Here is a 20,002-nt window from a genome sequence, read left to right as displayed (position 1 = left end):
AAACGGTACTGAAGTATCAGACCAAGACCACCAGGTGTCAGAACAGCTTCTTCCCCCAGGCAGTGAGACTGCTGAACAGCCAACCACAGCAGACACCTGCAGTTACCTCCTTGAACTGACAGGGGGCACTGGCACTCTCACGAAGAGCACTAAATACCCCCTACCCTGTACCCTACTACTGTCAGGACACCTAAATACCTAAATACCTCCTACCCTTTACCCTACTACTGTCAGGACACCTAAATACATCCTACCCTGTACCCTACCACTGTCAGGACACCTAAATACCTAAATACCTCCTACCCTGTCACCTGCTACTGTCAGGACACCTAAATACCTAAATACCTCCTACCCTGTACCCTACTACTGTCAGAACACCTAAATACCTAAATACCTCCTACCCTGTCCCCTACTACTGTCAGGACACCTAAATACCTCCTACCCTTTACCCTACCACTGTCAGGACACCTAAATACCTAAATACCTCCTACCCTGAACCCTGCTACTGTCAGGACACCTAAATACCTCCTACCCTTTACCCTACCACTGTCAGGACACCTAAATACCTAAATACCTCCTACCCTGTACCCTACTACTGTCAGGACACCTCAATACCTCCTACCCTGTACCCTACTACTGTCAGGACACCTCAATACCTCCTATCCTTGTGTTACTTCCACACAATCTGTGAATTGCAGTTGTGTAATCTGTTGTATCCCAATGTTAACCCCTATAAATTCCTGTCCTCCAACTCTTCTATCCCTCTTAACGAGCCTTTAACGAGCTCGCAGATTTCAATGCTGACAACACCGCTGTGTGCTGTACTGTTCGTGCATCGATCAATAAACCTTGATTGATTGAGTGTTGGTCCAACAGTCTTGAGGAACAGATTACAGAGACTGAACTGCTGTGTGATGGATTAAATCTAATCTCCCTGAGAGAAAACAGTTCAATTACAGCACAGAGGATTTAAACAGACACAGATCTGTGTGCCACTGTGTTAGTAATGCAGTACAGAGCAGAGCACAGTATGATTTTAATTCCTAACAGGACACAAGATGGTTGAATCTCTCAGTCTGATGAGCAGTAAGATCAGTGACTCGGTAATACAGCATCAATCACACTCACTGTTGGGAGGGATGAATTCTTTACTGTTCCTCTTCTTGACAGGCAGTCTGGACTCCTCTGTCTCTTTCTCCAGCTCCTCTTCCTCCAGTGTCTTTCTCATCTTCTCCTTCAGCTCCTCTTCTCTCCTGCTCCACTCCTCCTCCAACCTCTGTCTGAGATCCTCTTCTCTCTCTCTCTCCCTTCTTTCATACTTCTGTCTCAGCTCCTCTGTCTCTTTCTGTCTCTCCTCCAACCTCTGTCTCAGCTCCTCTGTCTCTCTCTGTCTCTCCTCCTCCCTCTGTCTCAGCTCCTCTGTCTCTCTCTGTCTCTCCTCCTCCTCCCTCTGTCTCAGCTCCTTTGTCTCTCTCTGTCTCTCCTCCTTTTGTTTAATATATTTTTCTAGTTCAGTGTTTATTTCTTTGATGTCAGTGGTGAAGTACAGCCCATAGTTTCCTGCCACCATGTCCTCTATCTTCTCTAGCAGCTCTGTGACCTGTGTGCGATCGCCCCTGTTCTTGTTATTGAGAACATGATACCTGTTCCCACACTTCTCCACCAGACACTGGAGCTCCTTCCCTCCTCTCTCAATGTGCTGCTCAATGGTTGTGTCTCCCAGTGTGTCCCCCCAGGTGAACAGTACTATTGTGTGTCTCCACACACTCTCACTGAGAAGCTCCAGATGTTCCTCTGCTGATCTCCAGTCTGTGTTTGAGTCGAGATCAACCACCAGGAGGAGAGCGTGGGGTCCTGGGGGACACAGAGACACACTGCGCACAACCTCCTGTCTGACATGCTGTGGATCAGTCCTTATTATCCATGGAAAAGAGGTGTACCCTGGAGTGTCGACCACAGTGATCTGCCTCCCAGCTACTTCACCCTGTCTCTTCACACACTCCTGAGGTTCTCCCTTAGTCTCAAACTCCTCTCTGCCCAGGATGGTGTTTCCTGCTGAGCTCTTCCCAGATCTTCTCTCCCCCAGCAGCACGATCCTGATCTCTGAGTGACGCTGTGGTGCCTCATGGGAATCAGCCTGTCCCTCCCCTGTCAGAGAGAAAGATCACAGATTATTTACATTATAAAGTTCTCATCACAGATATCTTTACCACTCATTCCATTTAAAATTCACAACAGAAACTTTTCTATATCTTTTCTCTTGTCCCTGTCATGTGAGAGAGGAAAACCACAGATTATTGAGATTAATTTTCTGTGTATTCTGTGGTATACAAAAATGTTCTGTTAATGTTAATCAAACTGAATTCTTACAACATTCTTATTCTGTATTCTTACAATTTATATAAAATATATATATTTTATTTTTAACTGTTCTCTCAACAGTACATGTTTATTTTTCATCAGGATTTTTTTTCTTAGAATAATTAACCTCACTGAAAGGTTAGATTTCTCTCATCTGATAAACAACACAGACATTTTTTCCAATGTCTTCCTTGCTCATCTTTACCAAGGGCGCCAATACTTCTGGAGAGCCCTGTAGAGTCCCACTAACACTCTGAGTGTCCAATGGCAGTTCAGACACATATAGGACTCCTGTGTTCAGTATGAACCTTTATACCACCTTATTTTAAAATAAATGTAAAAAACTGTAAAATCATTCAGTCCATCCTGATTCTTCAGTAGTGAGTCTAAAATGTCACATTTCATAAAGACATGTTTGGGAACTTTCCGTGTTATATAGTTTCAAACCGCTAAGGAACTATCTACTGTGATCCACACTGAAGAGAACTAGCATGATGTTAGTTTAAAAACATTGAAACTGACAAGCTGGAGGAACTGAGTCTCTTCAGTCTGAAAGGAGTGTCCCACACTGACAGGGTGAAGATAGCGAACCATAAATATATACAAAATATTCAACATCCTCAGTGACAGTCAGTCATCATTAAAGACCAGTTAGATATTGACACCTCAGAGTTCCTCAGAATTAACACTGAAACTCAAAGCAACACTAAGACTTAAAATCAGGAGTGGGAGGCTCTACTGTACACAGAGAGGGGTGGGAGAGGGGAACAATCTGATATCCTGGCTTCTCTCCAGAAACAGCTGGTGAGCTCCTCCAGTCAGGACAGGAGGCTCTACTGTACACAGAAGGGGGCTGGAGGGGGGAATAAGCTGCCCAGTCAGGACAGTACAAAACAGCTGCACGAGAACCTGGAATCACTACTAATTATGGGCCAAATAAATTCCTCTGTTGTTCATCTGTACTGATTCCTCTCTGGTATTATCAGCTGTACAATAAACACAGCCCCTGAGCAACAAACAGGAAATGTTCATATCTGAGCGTGTCTGAGCATCATGAATACTAATAGTGTGAATCCAATACCACCAGCCAACAGTCAGGTTTTACATCAATCATTTTACATTAAATAAACACCTTATCAAAATATTTAGTGAATCCCAAAACAGCTTGAGTTTACACTACCGATCTCTGATCGCTGACAGCAGAAACTCAAAGTACATCAGCTCCTGTCTCTCTCCTAGTTCAGAAGACCCTGTGTGTCTGACAGACAGAACACACTCTCAGCAGACAGGAAGACACTTCTCCAGCTGCTGCTGTGCTCTGTGACAGAGAAGAGATCCTCAGTGACTCCCTTACCGACACTCTGACAGGTAGAACAAGAGAAAACTCACCAGGGCTGAGCGCTGAGCTCCTACACGCTGCCATCTGTCTCTCTCAGTCTCTTCCTGCTGATGTGAGGTGTCGGGCTTCCTGTCCTCGGTGTGACGCTGCTCTGGCGCCACCTAGTGGATTCATAAAGTTAATCACCAACTGAACAGGTTCATCAGTAAGAGCAAAATAATACACCAGAATACCCAGATCAACTCTTACCAGCATCCTTGGACACTGGGGTCCACACCCCTACTCTCACACACAGTGTCCTGGATCTGTACTGACCAGCAGTCGGGACACTGGGGTCCACACCCCTACTCTCACACACAGTGTCCTGATCTGTACTGATCAGCAGTCGGGACACTGGGGTCCACACCCCTACTCTCACACACAGTGTCCTGATCTGTACTGATCAGCAGTCGGGACACTGGGGTCCACACCCCTACTCTCACACACAGTGTCCTGATCTGTACTGACCAGCAGTCGGGACACTGGGGTCACACCCCTACTCTCACACACACTGTCCTGATCTGTACTGACCAGCAGTCGGGACACTGGGGTCACACCCCTACTCTCACACACAGTGTTGTTGTACGTGCTGACCCTCAGACTCTCCCTGGCTACAACTCCCAGCATGCCCAGCGGTACTATGAGCGCCTAGGGGCGCTTCCTCCTCACAACCGGGCGTTACAGTATGTGTATATGTGTATATGTGTACTTTATTCTCCTGAGCCCATAATCAAAGAGCAGAACCGGCTCGTCCGGCAACTGGGACTTTATATCTCGCAACGGCGACTTACAATCTCAGAATCACGACTTTATTTCTGGTCATTGGGACTTTATATCTCGCAACGGCGACTTACAATCTCAGAATCACGACTTTATTTCTGGTCATTGGGACTTTATATCTCGCAACGGCGACTTACAATCTCAGAATCACGACTTTATTTCTGGTCATTGGGACTTTATATCCCGCAACGGCGACTTACAATCTCAGAATCACGACTTTATTTCTGGTCATTGGGACTTTATATCTCGCAACGGCGACTTACAATCTCAGAATCACGACTTTATTTCTGGTCATTGGGACTTTATATCTCGCAATTTCGAGTCAGAAAAGTCATAATTTCGAGATCTAAAGTCGAAACGGCGAGAAACCGCGGCGCGTTTTTTTTTCTTTCCACTCCCTGGCGGACACGGCTTCCACAGAGGAGGGAGCGAAATGGACTTTTATGTTTTTATATCAACTTTATTCTCCTGAGCCGATCATCAAAGAGCAGAACTGGCGCCAAAACCCGCTTCCGGCTCGTCCTCCGGGTGCCGCTGCGGCGCCGGTTGCTAAGCGACGCTCCGAGCCCGAGCGCTCGAGCTCCTCTCGGGGCGGTTTTATTCCCAGCTGAGGAGCCGCTCCTGTCCTGGAAATCCCGGGAAGGACTGGGACTCCCCTCCTGTGGGCTGGGAGGCTCTTCCCGGGTGTTTCCGCAGACGAGGGGAGTCCTGGTGTCCTGGGAAAAGGCCCCCTGTGCTGCGGGCGTCTCCGAGAGAAACGGGCTGTTTGTGTGGGAAGATGCTCTTTCCTCAGGAGGGGAAGAGCCGAGCGGGAAGGAAAGTTCTGGAAGTGCGTCTCCTCTCCGGCTGCTCCAGTCCCAGTGACGGCGACACCGGGACAGGACAGGAGGGACGAGCGGGTCCTCTTTCCCACACGGGGGATTAGTGGGGTTTGTTAGGACACAGGACAGAGAGAGGGAAAAGGACACCAGTGGGAGAGAGTCCTGAAGCTCTCAGGTCTGGTCTTGATTCGGGTTGGTCCCAGTCCCAGTTTACACTGGTTTACAATGTGGGACTTCTGCCCTGACACGACCCCACAGGTGTGTCTCCACAGGAGACGGGAGTCCTGTAACGTGTAACCCTACAACAGTATCCCAGTTAATTCTTTAGCCTTGGAAAGAGGTTCAGACACAGTGACCCTCTCCCTGATCCTGCTGGTGGATCTCAAGAGATCCAGGGATCCAGTCTCTGTCTGGGATCTTTGCCCATCAGTCAAACACACAAAATCACAAGTAATAAAAATAATAAAAAACTTTATTTTATATAGCGCCTTTTAAGGTGGCTTCCCAAAGCGCTTTACAGAATGACAACAACAATAAAACAAAATTATACACAAGATAAAACACAATTACAACACACAGAGGAGACTGTGGATGGTGGTACTAAGAAGAGCAGAGGGGTGAAGAATGGAACCAGTTCAGTAAAGACTTTTCTGAAGAAGAGGGTTTGAGTCTGGATCTGAAGGAGTTTAGAGAAGGTGACCCTCTGATATCCTTGGGGAGAAAGTTCCAGAGCTTGGGGGCAGAACAGGAGAAGGCCCTGTCACCCCAAGAGTGTAGAGGGGCTTGGGGGACAGTAAGGAGAGCAGAATTAGCAGAGCGAAGGTTGTGAGGTGGAGAGTAGGGCGATAATAGTTCAGACAGGTACTGAGGTGCCAAACCACGCAGAGCATTATAGGTGAGCAGGAGGATTTTAAAGTCTACTCAGAATTTGACTGGCAGCCAGTGCAAGGACTCCAGGATAGGAGTGATGTGGTCACTTGCACCAGACCTGGTCAGGATTCTGGCTGCTGAGGTTTGGACAGACTGCAGTTTGTTCAGAGTACATTTTGATCCCCCTGCAAGTAGAGCATTACAGTAGTGAATTTGAGAGAATACAAATGTGTTGATCAGCTTTTCAGCCACAGTTAGTGATAGCATAGGGGGTAGTCTAGCGATATTTCTAAGGTGAAAAAAACATGTTTTGACGATATGCTGCACATGTGGGTCGAATGTTAAGCCAGAATCGAATTTAACTCCAAGTTTTTTTGATTAGACTAATAATTTAGACTTTAATAAAGAACTGGGGTGCTGTTTAAGGCAGCCCCAATACAGAAAGAACAGGAAAGAAAGCACACCCCAAAATTACAGGGGTGCTGTCTGGAGAAAAGTCCTGTGTCTGTGGGCCGTGTGTGCTCTTGTGTGTCTGTGGGCCGTGTGCGCTCTTGTGTGTCTGCGGGCTGTGTGTGCCCTTGTGTGTCTGCGGGCTGTGTGCGCTCTCGTGTGTCTGCGGGCTGTGTGCGCTCTTGTCTCAATCATCTTCTGTGACCTTCTTCTCGATGTGCTGCTTGCGGTCCTCAATCACTCTCCTGTATCTCCTGTGTGTCTCTGATGCCACACAGTGAGTCTATCACTGTGTTTTGTCTCTCTATTGTCTCTCTGTATCTCTCTACTGTCTCTCTCAGCTCCTCGATCTCCCTCCTGCAGCTCCTGTGCTCCTGTCCTGCTGGAGTGAACGGTGTTGTCGACACACTGACCTGCTGGATAGTCTCTCTGTGTCTCTCTGCCTCCTCTCTGGCCTTTTCCTCATAGTGCTGCCTGAGCTCCTCCGTCTCCCTCCTGTGTGTCTCCTCTCTCTCTCTCCTCTCCCTCTCCTGCTCCTTTCTCACCTCCCCCATCTCTCTCTGCAGCCTCTCTCTCTCCCCTCTCTCTCTCCTCAGCTCCTCCTCCAGCTCTCTCCTCCTCCCCTCATCCCTCTCCTCCTTCAGCCTCTCCTCCAGCTCTGCTATCTTCTCCTCCAGCGCTCTGATCTTCTCCTCTCGTGTCTGGATCTCCTCCTCCATCCTGCGGAGGTGGTTCTGCAGCTCCTTCTGGTGCTTCTCCCTCAGTCTCTCCTCCTCCCTCTGTTTGCTCTCCTCTCTGTCCCTCAGGATCTGCAGTTGCCTCTGTCTGATCTGGGACTCTGCCCCCTGGTACGTCTCAGTGCTGTAGTAGCTGCCCTTGTTTCCTGCTACCAGCTCCTCTATCTTCTCCAGCAGCTCTGTGACCTGAGTGCTGCCCCTGTCCTTGTTGTTGAGGGCGTGATACCTGTTCCCACACTTCTCCAGGAGCCACTGGAGCTCCCTGCTGCCTGTGTGCACAGACTCCTCCAGCGTCCTGCTGGTCAGCTCATCAGCGTGGGTGAGCAGGACCATGGTGTGTCCCAGGGCCCTCTCCCCGAATATCTCCAGGACTGTCTCCAGTGTCCTCCTCTCCTCCCCTGAGGATCGGCCCAGCGGGGTCACCAGGAGGAAGGTGTGGGGTCCCGGGGCAGACAGGTTAACACAGAGCCCCACATCCCGTCTCCTGTCCCCCTCAGACAGTCCGGCGTGGAGCCAGTCTGGAGTGTCCACCACAGTCACCCGTCTCCCGGACACTTGTCCTGTCCTCTTCCGGCTCTCCTGAGTGACCGCGGAGCTGCTGGCTTCAGAGGGAAACTCCTCTGAGCCCAGGATGGTGTTTCCTGCTGCGCTCTTCCCAGCACCAGTCCTGCCCAGCAGCACCAGTCTCAGCTCAGAGGGGCGGGCCTGGAGTCTGGGTTCGACTTCACTCACTGCAACAGGAGGAGAGACAGGAGCATCAGGGAGGTGACACATGAGAGGAGACCAACCTCTCCACATTAAAGAAGGGTTCAGTTTGCTCAAGAGACAAAACTTAAAAGTCATTATGAAGGAATCTTACAGAATAAACATCTGGGAATTAGTCTTGGGCATCATGATAACTACATAGTTTTACCTCATGTTCATGATGTTCACTACTGTCAGATATTGTTTCCCAAAGTGACTCAAGTTTCATCTGAAGAATATGTGTTCATTTACTGGCCTCAAGCAACAACAGTCATGCTGCAGTACTGTACTGTTACAGGGGCAGAGTGTAGAATGGGGCGGAGCGGTGGCTCTGTGGCTAAGGATCTGCGCCTGTGACTGGAAGGTTGCCGGTTCAAATCCCGCGGCCGGCAGAGGAATCCTACTCCGTTGGGCCCCTGAGCAAGGCCCTTAACCCTAACTGCTCCAGGGGCGCCGTACACTGGCAGACCCTGCGCTCTGACCCCAAGCTTCTCTCCCTGTCTCTGTGTCTGTGTCTCCATGATGCAAGAAATTGTATAGGGCTAATAAAGAAACATTATTAGAAGGACATTAATTGAAGAAGGAGAGATAATCTCTTCACTCCAGTGAAGAACAGCACTTTAGGAGAGTGCAGTCCAGTGCAATCATCCTGCTGGTATTTCACTCTGCTCAGTAATTCTCCATCTCACCCTGTTTGACACAGATTCTACAACAGGCATGGTGTCAGGACAGCAACCTGAACACCAGCAGAACTGATGGTGGACCACAGGAACAGAACAGACATCAGTGGGTCCGCAGTGGTCCAGATTGTCAAATTCCTAGGTGTCAACATCACAGACGATCTGATCTGGACGATCTGATCTGGACCCACCACACCAACCCCGTAGACAAGACAACGCCTGTTCTTTCTCCCCAGACTGAAGAAGTTCAGCCTGCCTTCACACATCCTGACCAGCTTCTACAGCTGCACCACTGAGAGCATCCTAACCGGCTGCACCACTGCCTGGTGTGGTAACTGCTCCGCCCACGAGCTCAGGGTCCTCCAGAGGGTGGTGACACTGGCTCAGAACACTACCGGCTGCGCTACTGAACACAGAGGATATCTACAGTGTTAATGCCTCAAGAAGGCCAGGTCCATCCTCAGGGGCCCCAGTCTCTACTACCATCTGGAAAACGGTACTGAAGTATCAGACCAAGACCACCAGGTGTCAGAACAGCTTCTTGCCCCAGGCAGTGAGACTGCTGAACAGCCAACCACAGCAGACACCTGCAGTTACCTCCTTGAACTGACAGGGGGCACTGGCACTCTCAGGACACCTAGGAAGAGCACTAAATACCTCCTACCCTGTACCCTACTACTGTCAAGACACCTTAATATCTCCTACCCTGTACCCTACTACTGTCAGGACACCTAAATACCTAAATACCTCCTACCCTGTACCCTACTACTACGCTGGGCAAACGTTCCGAGGTCAAATTCTTCCAGCACGGTTGTACCTTTAAAGCGGAGACGATGGCACCGAAATTTTTTGGCGCGCCTTCTCTTTAAAGCCCTGGCCAAATATGAAGACAGTATGTACAGTTATAATTCAAACGGAATTAAAAACTACACATCCCAGTAACTGCTTGTGATCATTGCGTTTAACCAACGAAACAGGGCGAAAAATCAGTCACATGACTTTGGGGCAGAGTTTCGAAAGCAACAAAGCGGAATTTACACGATAGGCTACCTCAAACTGTCAGTTACACGACTGTGTATGTCGCTTAAGCCACTCCTATTTGGCATTTTAGTTATGGAGGCGAGAAGACGCCCCCCCCCCTCTCTGGGTGCCTGATTTGCCGCCATCTTTAACCGCTTCGTGTCCAAATCGCAGTAGCTACGCGTACGAAATTTGTGGTAAGAGGGAGCAAAACATCAGTATTTACTGCTATTAATTAGTGTACGATTTATAGTTGAAATCTGAGCCTAAATATAAAGTTAAAATCTCGACAAAGCAATGTAGGAAATACAGAGAAAATAAATCCTTTCTGACATCTAAAATCAGTTTCGATCAAGGTCTCTAAAACGAACAAGAAAAAGAGGATTTTCGGAGGGCAATTACGCTGTATTTATATAGAATAAGTGATTTATGAGCAATCTAATTTCTTGTTCGTTTAAAACAGTGAAATGTCAGATGCAAAAGATCGCACCAGAAACAGCACTCTCTCTGCCTGTCATAGACGTTCAGGAAAGGCTGAATGAATGAAGTCATGGTGATCAATAATAACAGTTGTAGGACAAGAAACAAAAGATAGTGAAAACTTAAGATTTTTAAGGCTAAAACTCAGATTCATTCTACAAATTAAGGCAAATGAAAATTCAGGACGTTAAAGTGCTAGAGGTGTAAAAAAATACAAAAATGCACATGAGCAAAAAGTTTTAGAAATGGAGCAAACAGAATAAAAGCCATGCCTATAGTGCAGAAGAGGGATGCAGGAACACTTGCTTAGATATACAAAAAAATCACAAAAAGGTGTATGTTACAAAAGAACATGTAAACATGTACATCAATTTCCCTTCGCGATCAATAGTCTTATCTATAAACATGAAACAGAGTGAGGAATCAGAAATTAGCATGCATAAAAAACAGCAATTCTGTCAGTGAGCCCTAAATGAATGAATAGCAACTATGGTTTCATGGAGGGCTTCTCAGATAGTTGGGCATTTAGGTAAACTGCCAGGTGAAAGGACTTGTAAACATATTTTGTTAAAGCAAGTCAGTTTTTTCCGCAACACATAAAAGACATTTTTCCAAGAAAGTTTAGCCTTTGTCACTAATGAAACCACTAAATAAAGACATAAATATAGAAATCTTAAGATTTGTTTTATTTAATGTTGGTAGCAGGATGAACTGTCAGGTTGAGCTAAGTGTATATTTTGTCGCAGAGTTGCTATAAGATGTTAACAGTGAAAAAGGGTATTTAGAAATGAGTTATTTCAAGATGAAAATTTTCAGAATAATTGCAAATCTAGCAGGATAGAGAAAGCACAGAAAACTGGCAGTTAGATTGATCAGATTAGTATGAAAAGTCATTTAGCAAAGGGAATGAGAAGAGTGACAAACTAGTATACTTTAGATCTTTTTTTCTGAACCAGGGAAAATCTGATCATGTTTCCCTATAACAATAATAAAAAAAACTTTATTTTATATATTACCATTAAAGGTGGCATCTCAAAGCAATGCAGTAGATGTAAAAACAGATAAAAGGACCACAGATTACAAAGTAAATACATATAAGAAAGACAAGCAGTTAGAGGTGCTACCAAAATTAGAAAATGAAGCAGATACAGACACTAAGTCTTCTGAAAAGAAAGGTTCTGAGGTTAGATTTAAATGCACTCAGGGTACGTGACTGATATCACTGGGAATACAAATTGAGAGCTCTGGGGTGCAGCTAGAGAAGACCCTGTCACCCACAGAATGTAGATGTTCTTGAGGACAGCTAGAAGACCAGAGTCAGAGGGAAAAAGGTGGGGGAGTAGACAGATAATAAGCCATATACTGTAGGTACTGAATGAGGATGAGGATTTTGAAGTTGACTCGAAACCTGATAGGTAACCAGTGCAAGGACTTGAAAACAGGTGTAATGCATCCCTGAGGATTCTCGCTGTCATATTCTGAACATATTGAAGATTGCTCAGTGTGGATTTAATTTCCCCAGTGAACAGGATGTGCATTTATTAATTCTAGGGAAAAAAAGCCTTTCTTGATTTCTTTAGTTCTTAGTTTCTCTAGTTCCCTTTAAAATAAACTATTATCCTACAATGCAGGGTATTAAATGGCCAGTATTTACACATGATATTTGTGATTTAAAGAAATTAACACAAGCAGCTTTTGGGGATTTAAGTGTTGGCTGAATTATTGCAGGATAAAAGACTAGAGATGTTGGTAAGAAGAAGATAATTTTGGGAAAGCTGAGGAATACACTGATAACAAGAACACTTCCTAATGGGGTTAGGCATACTTTTGATGAAGTTAACAGACTGTATGTTTACATAGATACTGAAATGAGGATTGCATTTTAGATTTTGTGCAGTTACTAGTATTGAACTGTGTGTTGGATGCACATGAATTGAAGGAATGGGCAAACATAGCTGATGCGGATCCACAGAGCCAGCATATTAAGATGTTTATAATTAGAGGTAATTTGTTTAAATAACTAGGTATGGATACTGATGTGCAAGAGAGGTGAAAAGGCCAGCACTATAAAATATTTTATTCTCAGTGAGATGCTGCCATTTCATAGTGGGTTTCTAACACTGTGTATAGTTCCATCTATTTCTAATCTCTTTATCCAGTACAGAGGATTTGGAGCCTATCCCAGTAAGCAACGGACACAAGGCAGACTACACCCTGGACATAGCGCCAGTCCATCACAGGACAGACAGACACAAACACACACACACACCAGGGCCAGTTTTCCCATAAACCAATTAACTTACCAGTATGTTTTGGAGTGCGAGAGGGAGTCATATCACACATATGGAGAAAAACCATGTAACCCAGAGAGAACATGTAAACCCCACACACACAGGATGGCAGGAATTGAACCTAGGACCCCAGTGCTGCAAGATAGCAATGCTAACCACTTTGCCACCATTATAAATGGATGGATATCTTAGTTATCTTTCTAGTTCACAGGTTTGCATGCATAATTTAATTTTGAAAGGCGCTGAGACATCAGGTACTACTGTTGTATTTATGAAAAAGAAACAAAACAAAAAGCATACTAACAACTGTGCCATCCTACTCTTTAGTTAATACAATGTATTATTTATAAACAGTTAACATTGTTAGCAAAATATTTTGAATTATATTTAACCATATTTCTTCTTTAGTTTTGTATTTAACTTATTATATGATAGTCAGATTTAATGTATATTTGAACAATGAAAATATATTTTTACAAGATGCGGGGGAAAGTGCAACAACTTATTACAGTGCTAAATTTAATATTGATTGCTAATAGTTTATGCTAACACCTAACTTTCTTAATTAGGTGTAATTAAAACAGTGAACTAAGTGTAACATACCATTCAGAAATACAATCGAGAATAGTTTTGTGGTGTTTGTATGGATGAAACGTTTCTAAAATGTATAACGTAACAAAATTAAAGACGATTACATTCTGTAATCTTTCCACTTGTAATGTCATTAGACAGAACAAGAAGTTTCTGCTTTGTCTAAGGATGGTATCAAAAAGTAGTCTAGGTGGTGAGAAAGCTGTGCTTAATGATAATTAAGTGACTTAAAAGTAAAAAGAGATGGTTCATATTGCTTGATTAATTTTAAAAACTAAGTTATAAATGCAGACGCGATCGCTGCCATAAGCGCTCCAGGCAGCAGATCGTTCGGTCTGTGCTGCTGAGCTCCGCGCCTCCTCCCTCTCTGACGGAGCGCAGTGGGCGGTACGCTGTTTTCAGAGCCTCTGATTGGGAAAAAAAGACCTGCTGATGAGTTTCACACAACAGGAAGAGAAAAGAATGGGATTTTTTCTCTTCGAAACGCGTGTCGTCTTTATGAAATTCGTGTATTTTAAACGTTTAATTAAGAAGTAAAAACCTTACAGCGTACACAGAGATTCTGAGCTGATCACGAGGAAGAAAAATCACCCATTTTTCGCGCATAAAAAGTGGTTTTTAACTCTCGAAACCCATTTTTATAGGTTTTAAAGTCGTGCAATGTCTAAGTTGAGCAGGAACACATCATTATATCTCATTTTTTATTTCTTTTTAAAAAAATTTAAAAATCGTTTGCCCAGCCTACTACTACTGTCAGGACACCTCAATACCTCCTACCCTGTACCCTACTACTGTCAGGACACCTCAATACCTCCTACCCTGTACCTTACTACTGTCAGGACACCTAAATACCTCAATACCTCCTACCCTGTACCCTACTACTGTCAGGACACCTCAATACCTCCTATCCTTGTGTTACTTCCACACAATCTGTGAATTGCAGTTGTGTAATCTGTTGTATCCCAATGTTAACCCCTATAAATTCCTGTCCTCCAACTCTTCTACCCCTCTTAACGAGCCTTTAACGAGCTCGCAGATTTCAATGCTGACAACACCGCTGTGTGCTGTACTGTTCGTGCATCGATCAATAAACCTTGATTGATTGAGTGTTGGTCCGACAGTCTTGAGGAACAGATTACAGAGACTGAGTTGCTGTGTGATGGATTAAATCTAATCTCCCTGAGAGAAAACAGTTCAATTACAGCACAGAGGACTTAAACAGACACAGATCTGTGTGCCACTGTGTTAGTAACGCAGTACAGAGCGGAGCACAGTATGATTTTAATTCCTAACAGGACACAAGATGGTTGAATCTCTCAGTCTGATGACCAGTAAGATCAGTGACTCAGTAATACAGCATCAATCACACTCACTCTCGGGAGGGATGAGGTCTTTACTGTTCCTCCTCTTGACAGGCAGTCTGGGCTCCTCTGTCTCTTTCTCCAGCTCCTCTTCCTCCAGTGTCTTTCTCATCTTCTCCTTCAGCTCCTCTTCTCTCCTGCTCCACTCCTCCAACCTCTGTCTGAGCTCCTCTTCTCTCTCTCTCTCCCTTCTTTCATACTTCTGTCTCAGCTCCTCTGTCTCTCTCTGTCTCTCCTCCAACCTCTGTCTCAGCTCCTCTGTCTCTCTCTGTCTCTCCTCCTCCCTCTGTCTCAGCTCCTCTGTCTCTCTCTGTCTCTCCTCCTCCAACCTCTGTCTCAGCTCCTCCGTCTCTCTCTTTCTCTCCTCCTCCGTCTCTCTCTGTCTCTCCTCCTCCCTCTGTCTCGGCTCCTCTGTCTCTCGTTCAGTGTTTATTTCTTTGATGTCAGTGGTGAAGTACTGCCCATAGTTTCCTGCCACCATGTCCTCTATCTTCTCCAGCAGCTCTGTGACCTGAGTGCGGTCGCCCCTGTTCTTGTTGTTGAGAACATGATACCTGTTCCCACACTTCTCCACCAGACACTGGAGCTCCTCTCCTCCTCTCTCAATGTGCTGCTCGATGGTTGTGTGTGTCAGTCTGTCCCCCCAGGTGAACAGCACTATTGTGTGTCTCCACACTCTCTCACTGAGAAGCTCCAGATGTTCCTTCACTGATCTCCAGTCTGTGAATAAGGAGTGCAGATTAATCATCAGGAGGAGAGTGTGGGGTCCTGGGGGACACAGAGACACACTGCACACAACCTCCTGTCTGATCTGCTGTGGAACATAATCATCATCATCATAATTCCATACTTTCCACCCTGGAGTGTCGACCACAGTGATCTGCCTCCCAGCTACTTCACCCTGTCTCTTCTCACACTCCTTAGTTTCTCTCCAAGTGTCATACTCCTCTCTGCCCAGGATGGTGTTTCCTGCTGAGCTCTTCCCAGACCGTCTCTCCCCCAGCAACACGATCCTGATCTCTGAGAGACGCTGTGGTGCCTCATGGGAATCAGCCCGTCTCCTCCCTGTCAGAGAGAAAGATCACAGATTATTTACATGATAAAGTTCTCATCACAGATATCTTCACCACTCATCACATTTAAAATTTAAGATAAAACTTTTCTATATCTTTTCTCTTGTCCGTGCCCTGTGAGAGAGGAAAATCACAGATTATTGAGATTAATTTTCTGTGTATTCTCTGTGGTATACAAAAATGTTCTGTTAATGTAAATGTTAATCAAACTGTATTCTTACAACATTCTTATTCTGTATTCTTAGATAGTGAACCATAAATATATACAAAATATTCAACATCCTCAGTGACAGTCAGTCATCATTAAAGACCAGTTAGATATTGACACCTCAGAGTTCCTCAGAATTAACACTGAAACTCAAAGCAAGACTAAGATTTAAAATCAGGAGTTGGAGGCTATACTATACACAGAGGGGGGCAGGAGGGGGGAACAAGCCGATACCCTGGCTTCTCTCCAGACACAGCTGGATGAGCTCCTCCAGTCAGGACAGGAGGCTCTACTGTACACAGAGAGGGGTTGAGGGAGGGAACAAGCTGCCCAGTCAGGACAGGAGAAACAGCTGTACGAGAACCTGGAATCACTACTAATTATGGGCAAATAAATTCCTCTGTTGTTCATCTGTACTGATTCCTCTCTGCTATTATCAGCTGTACAATAAACATGGCCCCTGAGCAACAAACAGGAAACGATCAAATCTGAGCGTGTCTGAGCATCATGTATACTAACAGTGTGAATCAAATACCATCAACACACAGTCAGGTTTTACATCAATCATTTCACCTTAAATAAACACCTTATTAAAATATTTAGTACATTCCAAACAGCTTGAGTTTACACTACCGATCTCTGATCCCTGACAAGAGAAAGTGAAAGTAAATCAGCTCCTGTCTCTCTCCTAGTTCAGACCCTGTGTGTCTGACAGACAGAACACACTCTCAGCAGACAGGAAGACACTTCTCCAGCTGCTGCTGTGCTCTGTGACAGAGAAGAGACCCTCAATGACTCCCTTACCGACACTCTGACAGGCAGAACAAAAGAAAACTCACCAGGGCTGAGCGCTGCCATCTCTCTCTCTCTCCTTTTCTTCCTGCTGATGTGAGGTGGCGGGTTTCCTGTCCTCGCTGTGACGCTGCTCTGGCGCCACCTAGTGGATTCATAAAGTTAATCACCAAATGAACAGGTTCATCAGTAAGAGCAAAATAAAACACCAGAATACCCAGATCAACTCTTACCAGCATCCTTGGACACTGGGGTCCACACCCCTACTCTCACACACAGTGTCCTGATCTGTACTGACCAGCAGTCGGGACACTGGGGTCCACACCCCTACTTTCACACACAGTGTCCTGGATCTGTACTGACCAGCAGTCGGGACACTGGGGTCACACCCCTACTCTCACACACAGTGTCCTGATCTGTACTGACCAGCAGTCGGGACACTGGGGTCCACACCCCTACTCTCACACACAGTGTCCTGATCTGTACTGACCAGCAGTCGGGACACTGGGGTCCACACCCCTACTCTCACACACAGTGTCCTGGATCTGTACTGACCAGCAGTCGGGACACTGTGGTCCACACCCGTCTGGATCTATGAAGTCAATGAGGCGCTGCAGTACTGCACTGTCCCCGCCAGGGGGAGACAAGGCACCAGAAGTCAGAGGCCGGAGCTGAACTGCTTCAGGAGAGAGACAGATCGGGGAAACAGCAGGCCAGAGAGATCAGGAGAGCAGACAGGAGTCAGACAGTAGATAACGGACCTGAGCAGCTCATCGGCTTGTTCGCCCCTCCCACCCCTCTCTGTGTACAGTAGAGCCTCCTGTCCTGACTGGAGGAGCTCACCCAGCTGTGTCTGGAGAGAAGCCAGGGTCTCAGCTTCAACAACACGCCTGGGCAGCTTGTCCCCCACCCCTACCCCTCTCTGCGTACAGACCCCCTCTTAAACGCAGGTGCCTGAGCGCAGATTGACCCCGACCTCCCCCCTTGTCTGAGCCGCCCCCCCAGAGCCCGTGACGGTCTGGGGACGAGTACAGTTTGAGGACAATCTCCTCTCTTCCACCGGCTCCTCCAACGCAGACTCTCAGTCGGCTCTTCTGCAGCGTCAATCCCTCCCCAGAACCAACACAAACCACACCGCTGCTTCTCCGTTTTATTCATCTGTTCACAGAACATACAGAGACCGGGGGCTCCCTCCCTCACGAGGAACCCCAGGCCACGGCCAGGCGGAGAAAGGAGAGCGATCCAGTGGGGTCTGGGGATTTCGGACCAAGGGGCGGTCTGTCTTAGTCCTCTGGGCGTTACTGTGTCGAAATACTCCCTCCTGTCCTGCTTTTAAATTCGAATTTCCTTTTTCATTTAAATAAATAAATTCTCTTTTTTTTTAAAGCGTTTTGTTGGGGAGTTCTCTCTGCTGTCGAAATAAAGACTTAGGAAACACAAACAAAGACCTCAGTCGGTTTCAGGAGCGTGGGTGTTGTTGTTTTTGTGGGGGTGGGAGAAGGGAGTGAAACACGGATCGTTCCCCGCCCACCCCACGATCATTTCGCTCACTGTCATCGACCGATCGATTATACAACGACAAATCATAGAGAACCGTTCCAGTTCCTCACGGTGAAGGAAGAGTAGCACCACCTCCGCTCTCACTGAAATACTCTCCATCAATAAGACGCACGAGTCTCTCCGTCAATGAGATAGATAAATAAATAAGCCACGCAGGAAATCAATCAATAAACAAATAGAGCGATAAGGCGCCACGGGCGTCTCCGCCCACGAGTCCCGGACTCCCCTCTCCGGGCGGCAGCGGTCCGGGTCCGAGCTCGGGTTCGGGTCCGGCTGGCCGGTATGGGTATCGGTATCGGGCCGGACTCGAGGGCCTCTCCCGTCACGGTCGGACTCCACCCAGAAGGGGGGCGGGGGGGGGTTACAGGTCACAGGTCACAGGTCACAGGTCGGAGCTGCTGCTGAGGTACTGAGAGACGCCGACCAGGAGCAGCACCTCCCCGGTCTTCGTCGCCTCGGCCGCCGCCCCCTCTTCCTCCCCAGCCAGGAGGGGCGATGGCAGTGTGGGTGGGTGGGGCAACAGCAGCCCCTGCCATTCCTCCTGCCCCCCCTGCCCCTGCCCCTCGGGGGGGCAGCTGGTGGCGGGCAGCGCCGGTTCACACCCGGGCTCCTCGGAGGCGTAGATCTGGAGACACAGAGCGGCCACCAGCAGCAGGAGCAGCCGCCGAGCGGAGGCGCGGGGCTCGGCCGCCGGGGGGCGGTTCTGCACCTGGGGGAGAGAGTGGTCAGGGTCAGGTGGTCACGCTCGCTGGGGTTCAGGCTGCATGGTATTAATAATAACTCCTTACACTACTATAGCTCTTTTCTGGACACTCTCCACTCAGAGCTCTTTACAGGTCCTGGGGATCCCACTACCGCCACCAGCGTGCAGCTCTTTACAGGTCCTGGGGATCCCACTACCGCCACCAGTGTGCAGCTCTTTACAGGTCCTGGGGATCCCACTACCGCCACCAGTGTGCAGCCCCACCTGGGTGATGCCCCAGTCCTCTCCCCACACACCAGCTCCCGGTGGGGAGGAGAGCAGAGTGATGAACCCATTTCAGAGAGGGGGTATTAAGAGGCCATGATTGGTAAGGGCCAATGGGAAATTTGGCCAGGACACCAGTCCTAGCCAGTAGGACCTCGGTTTGACGTCTCATCCGAAGGACGGCGCCTGTTTTACGGTCTAGTGTCCCCGTCACTATACTGGGGCATTAGGACCCACATGGACCACAGGGTGAGCACCCCCTGCTGGCCCCACTAACACCTCTTCCAGCAGCATACCGAAACCAAAATTATCCTGCAGCTAGGATCACACCTTCCCCCTTCTCTTAACGACAGACTACTCTTCTTCTAAATTTTCTCCATTCATTGGAAGTTTCATTCCACACCTCTCTGCACCCATTCTGACTTCACACCTCTTGATTGGCCTCTCTTTCTGTCCCCTGCTCCCGCCTCTCACTCCTCCTCTCTCTACATTACCTTTGCCTACTGCCCTGTCTCTCTCACACCTGAAGAAGGCTCCACGGCCGAAATGTTGTTTTCTTCTCTTTTCAGCTGGAATAAACATTTACTTGTTCCTTTAGATGGCTGTTTAGGTCATTTCTTTTTATTCTTGTTTGCCTGATAATGCCGAGATCATCTTGTCCTCACGTTCAGTGAGACGGCACCAAGTGCTGCATGTAATGACATTTGCCTTCAGAAAAACTGTGCAAACCTGTCTGAACACGTTTTGTGACCGATTCCTAACTGACATTGTGAATTTCGGATCAATTCTTTACGTCCCCCTTTTCTCTTTCAGAGGGTTCTATCTTCCAGTGTCGCTC

The 20,002-nt window shown here is 47.1% G+C and overlaps 3 protein-coding genes across 3 annotated transcripts in view; 1 reads left to right on the top strand and 2 right to left on the bottom strand.

Annotated features, from left to right (window-relative positions):
* The window catches only part of LOC148671943 (uncharacterized), a 121,655-nt gene extending 104,922 nt beyond the window's left edge, over positions 1 to 16,733 (bottom strand). The window contains exons 1-2 of the mRNA XM_088632758.1: positions 16,685 to 16,733; positions 1,129 to 2,148 (exon numbers count right to left, since the gene is read on the bottom strand). Of these exons, the coding sequence (XP_088488884.1) occupies positions 1,129 to 2,148; positions 16,685 to 16,703 (1,039 nt within the window). The 5' untranslated portion in view covers positions 16,704 to 16,733. The remainder of the gene's footprint in view (positions 1 to 1,128; positions 2,149 to 16,684) is intronic.
* LOC148671925 (GTPase IMAP family member 7-like) overlaps positions 1 to 20,002 on the top strand; it is a 396,318-nt gene that overhangs the window by 150,625 nt on the left and 225,691 nt on the right. The window lies entirely within an intron of this gene.
* Positions 5,795 to 8,171, bottom strand: LOC148671944 (GTPase IMAP family member 7-like). The gene has a single exon (XM_088632816.1). It carries the CDS (start codon positions 8,169 to 8,171, stop codon positions 6,894 to 6,896), a length of 1,278 nt encoding a protein of 425 aa, XP_088488942.1. The 3' UTR covers positions 5,795 to 6,893.

Source organism: Lepisosteus platostomus, chromosome 5, assembly GCF_059453375.1.
Source record: "Lepisosteus platostomus isolate fLepPlt1 chromosome 5, fLepPlt1.hap1, whole genome shotgun sequence".
Taxonomy (NCBI): Eukaryota; Metazoa; Chordata; class Actinopteri; order Semionotiformes; family Lepisosteidae; genus Lepisosteus; species Lepisosteus platostomus.
This window is presented reverse-complemented; position numbering and strand designations above follow the sequence as displayed.

Bases quoted from the DNA above. Each gene is read 5' to 3' on its own strand.
- LOC148671944 (XM_088632816.1), bottom strand. From the start codon at position 8,171: ATGTGTCACCTCCCTGATGCTCCTGTCTCTCCTCCTGTTGCAGTGAGT.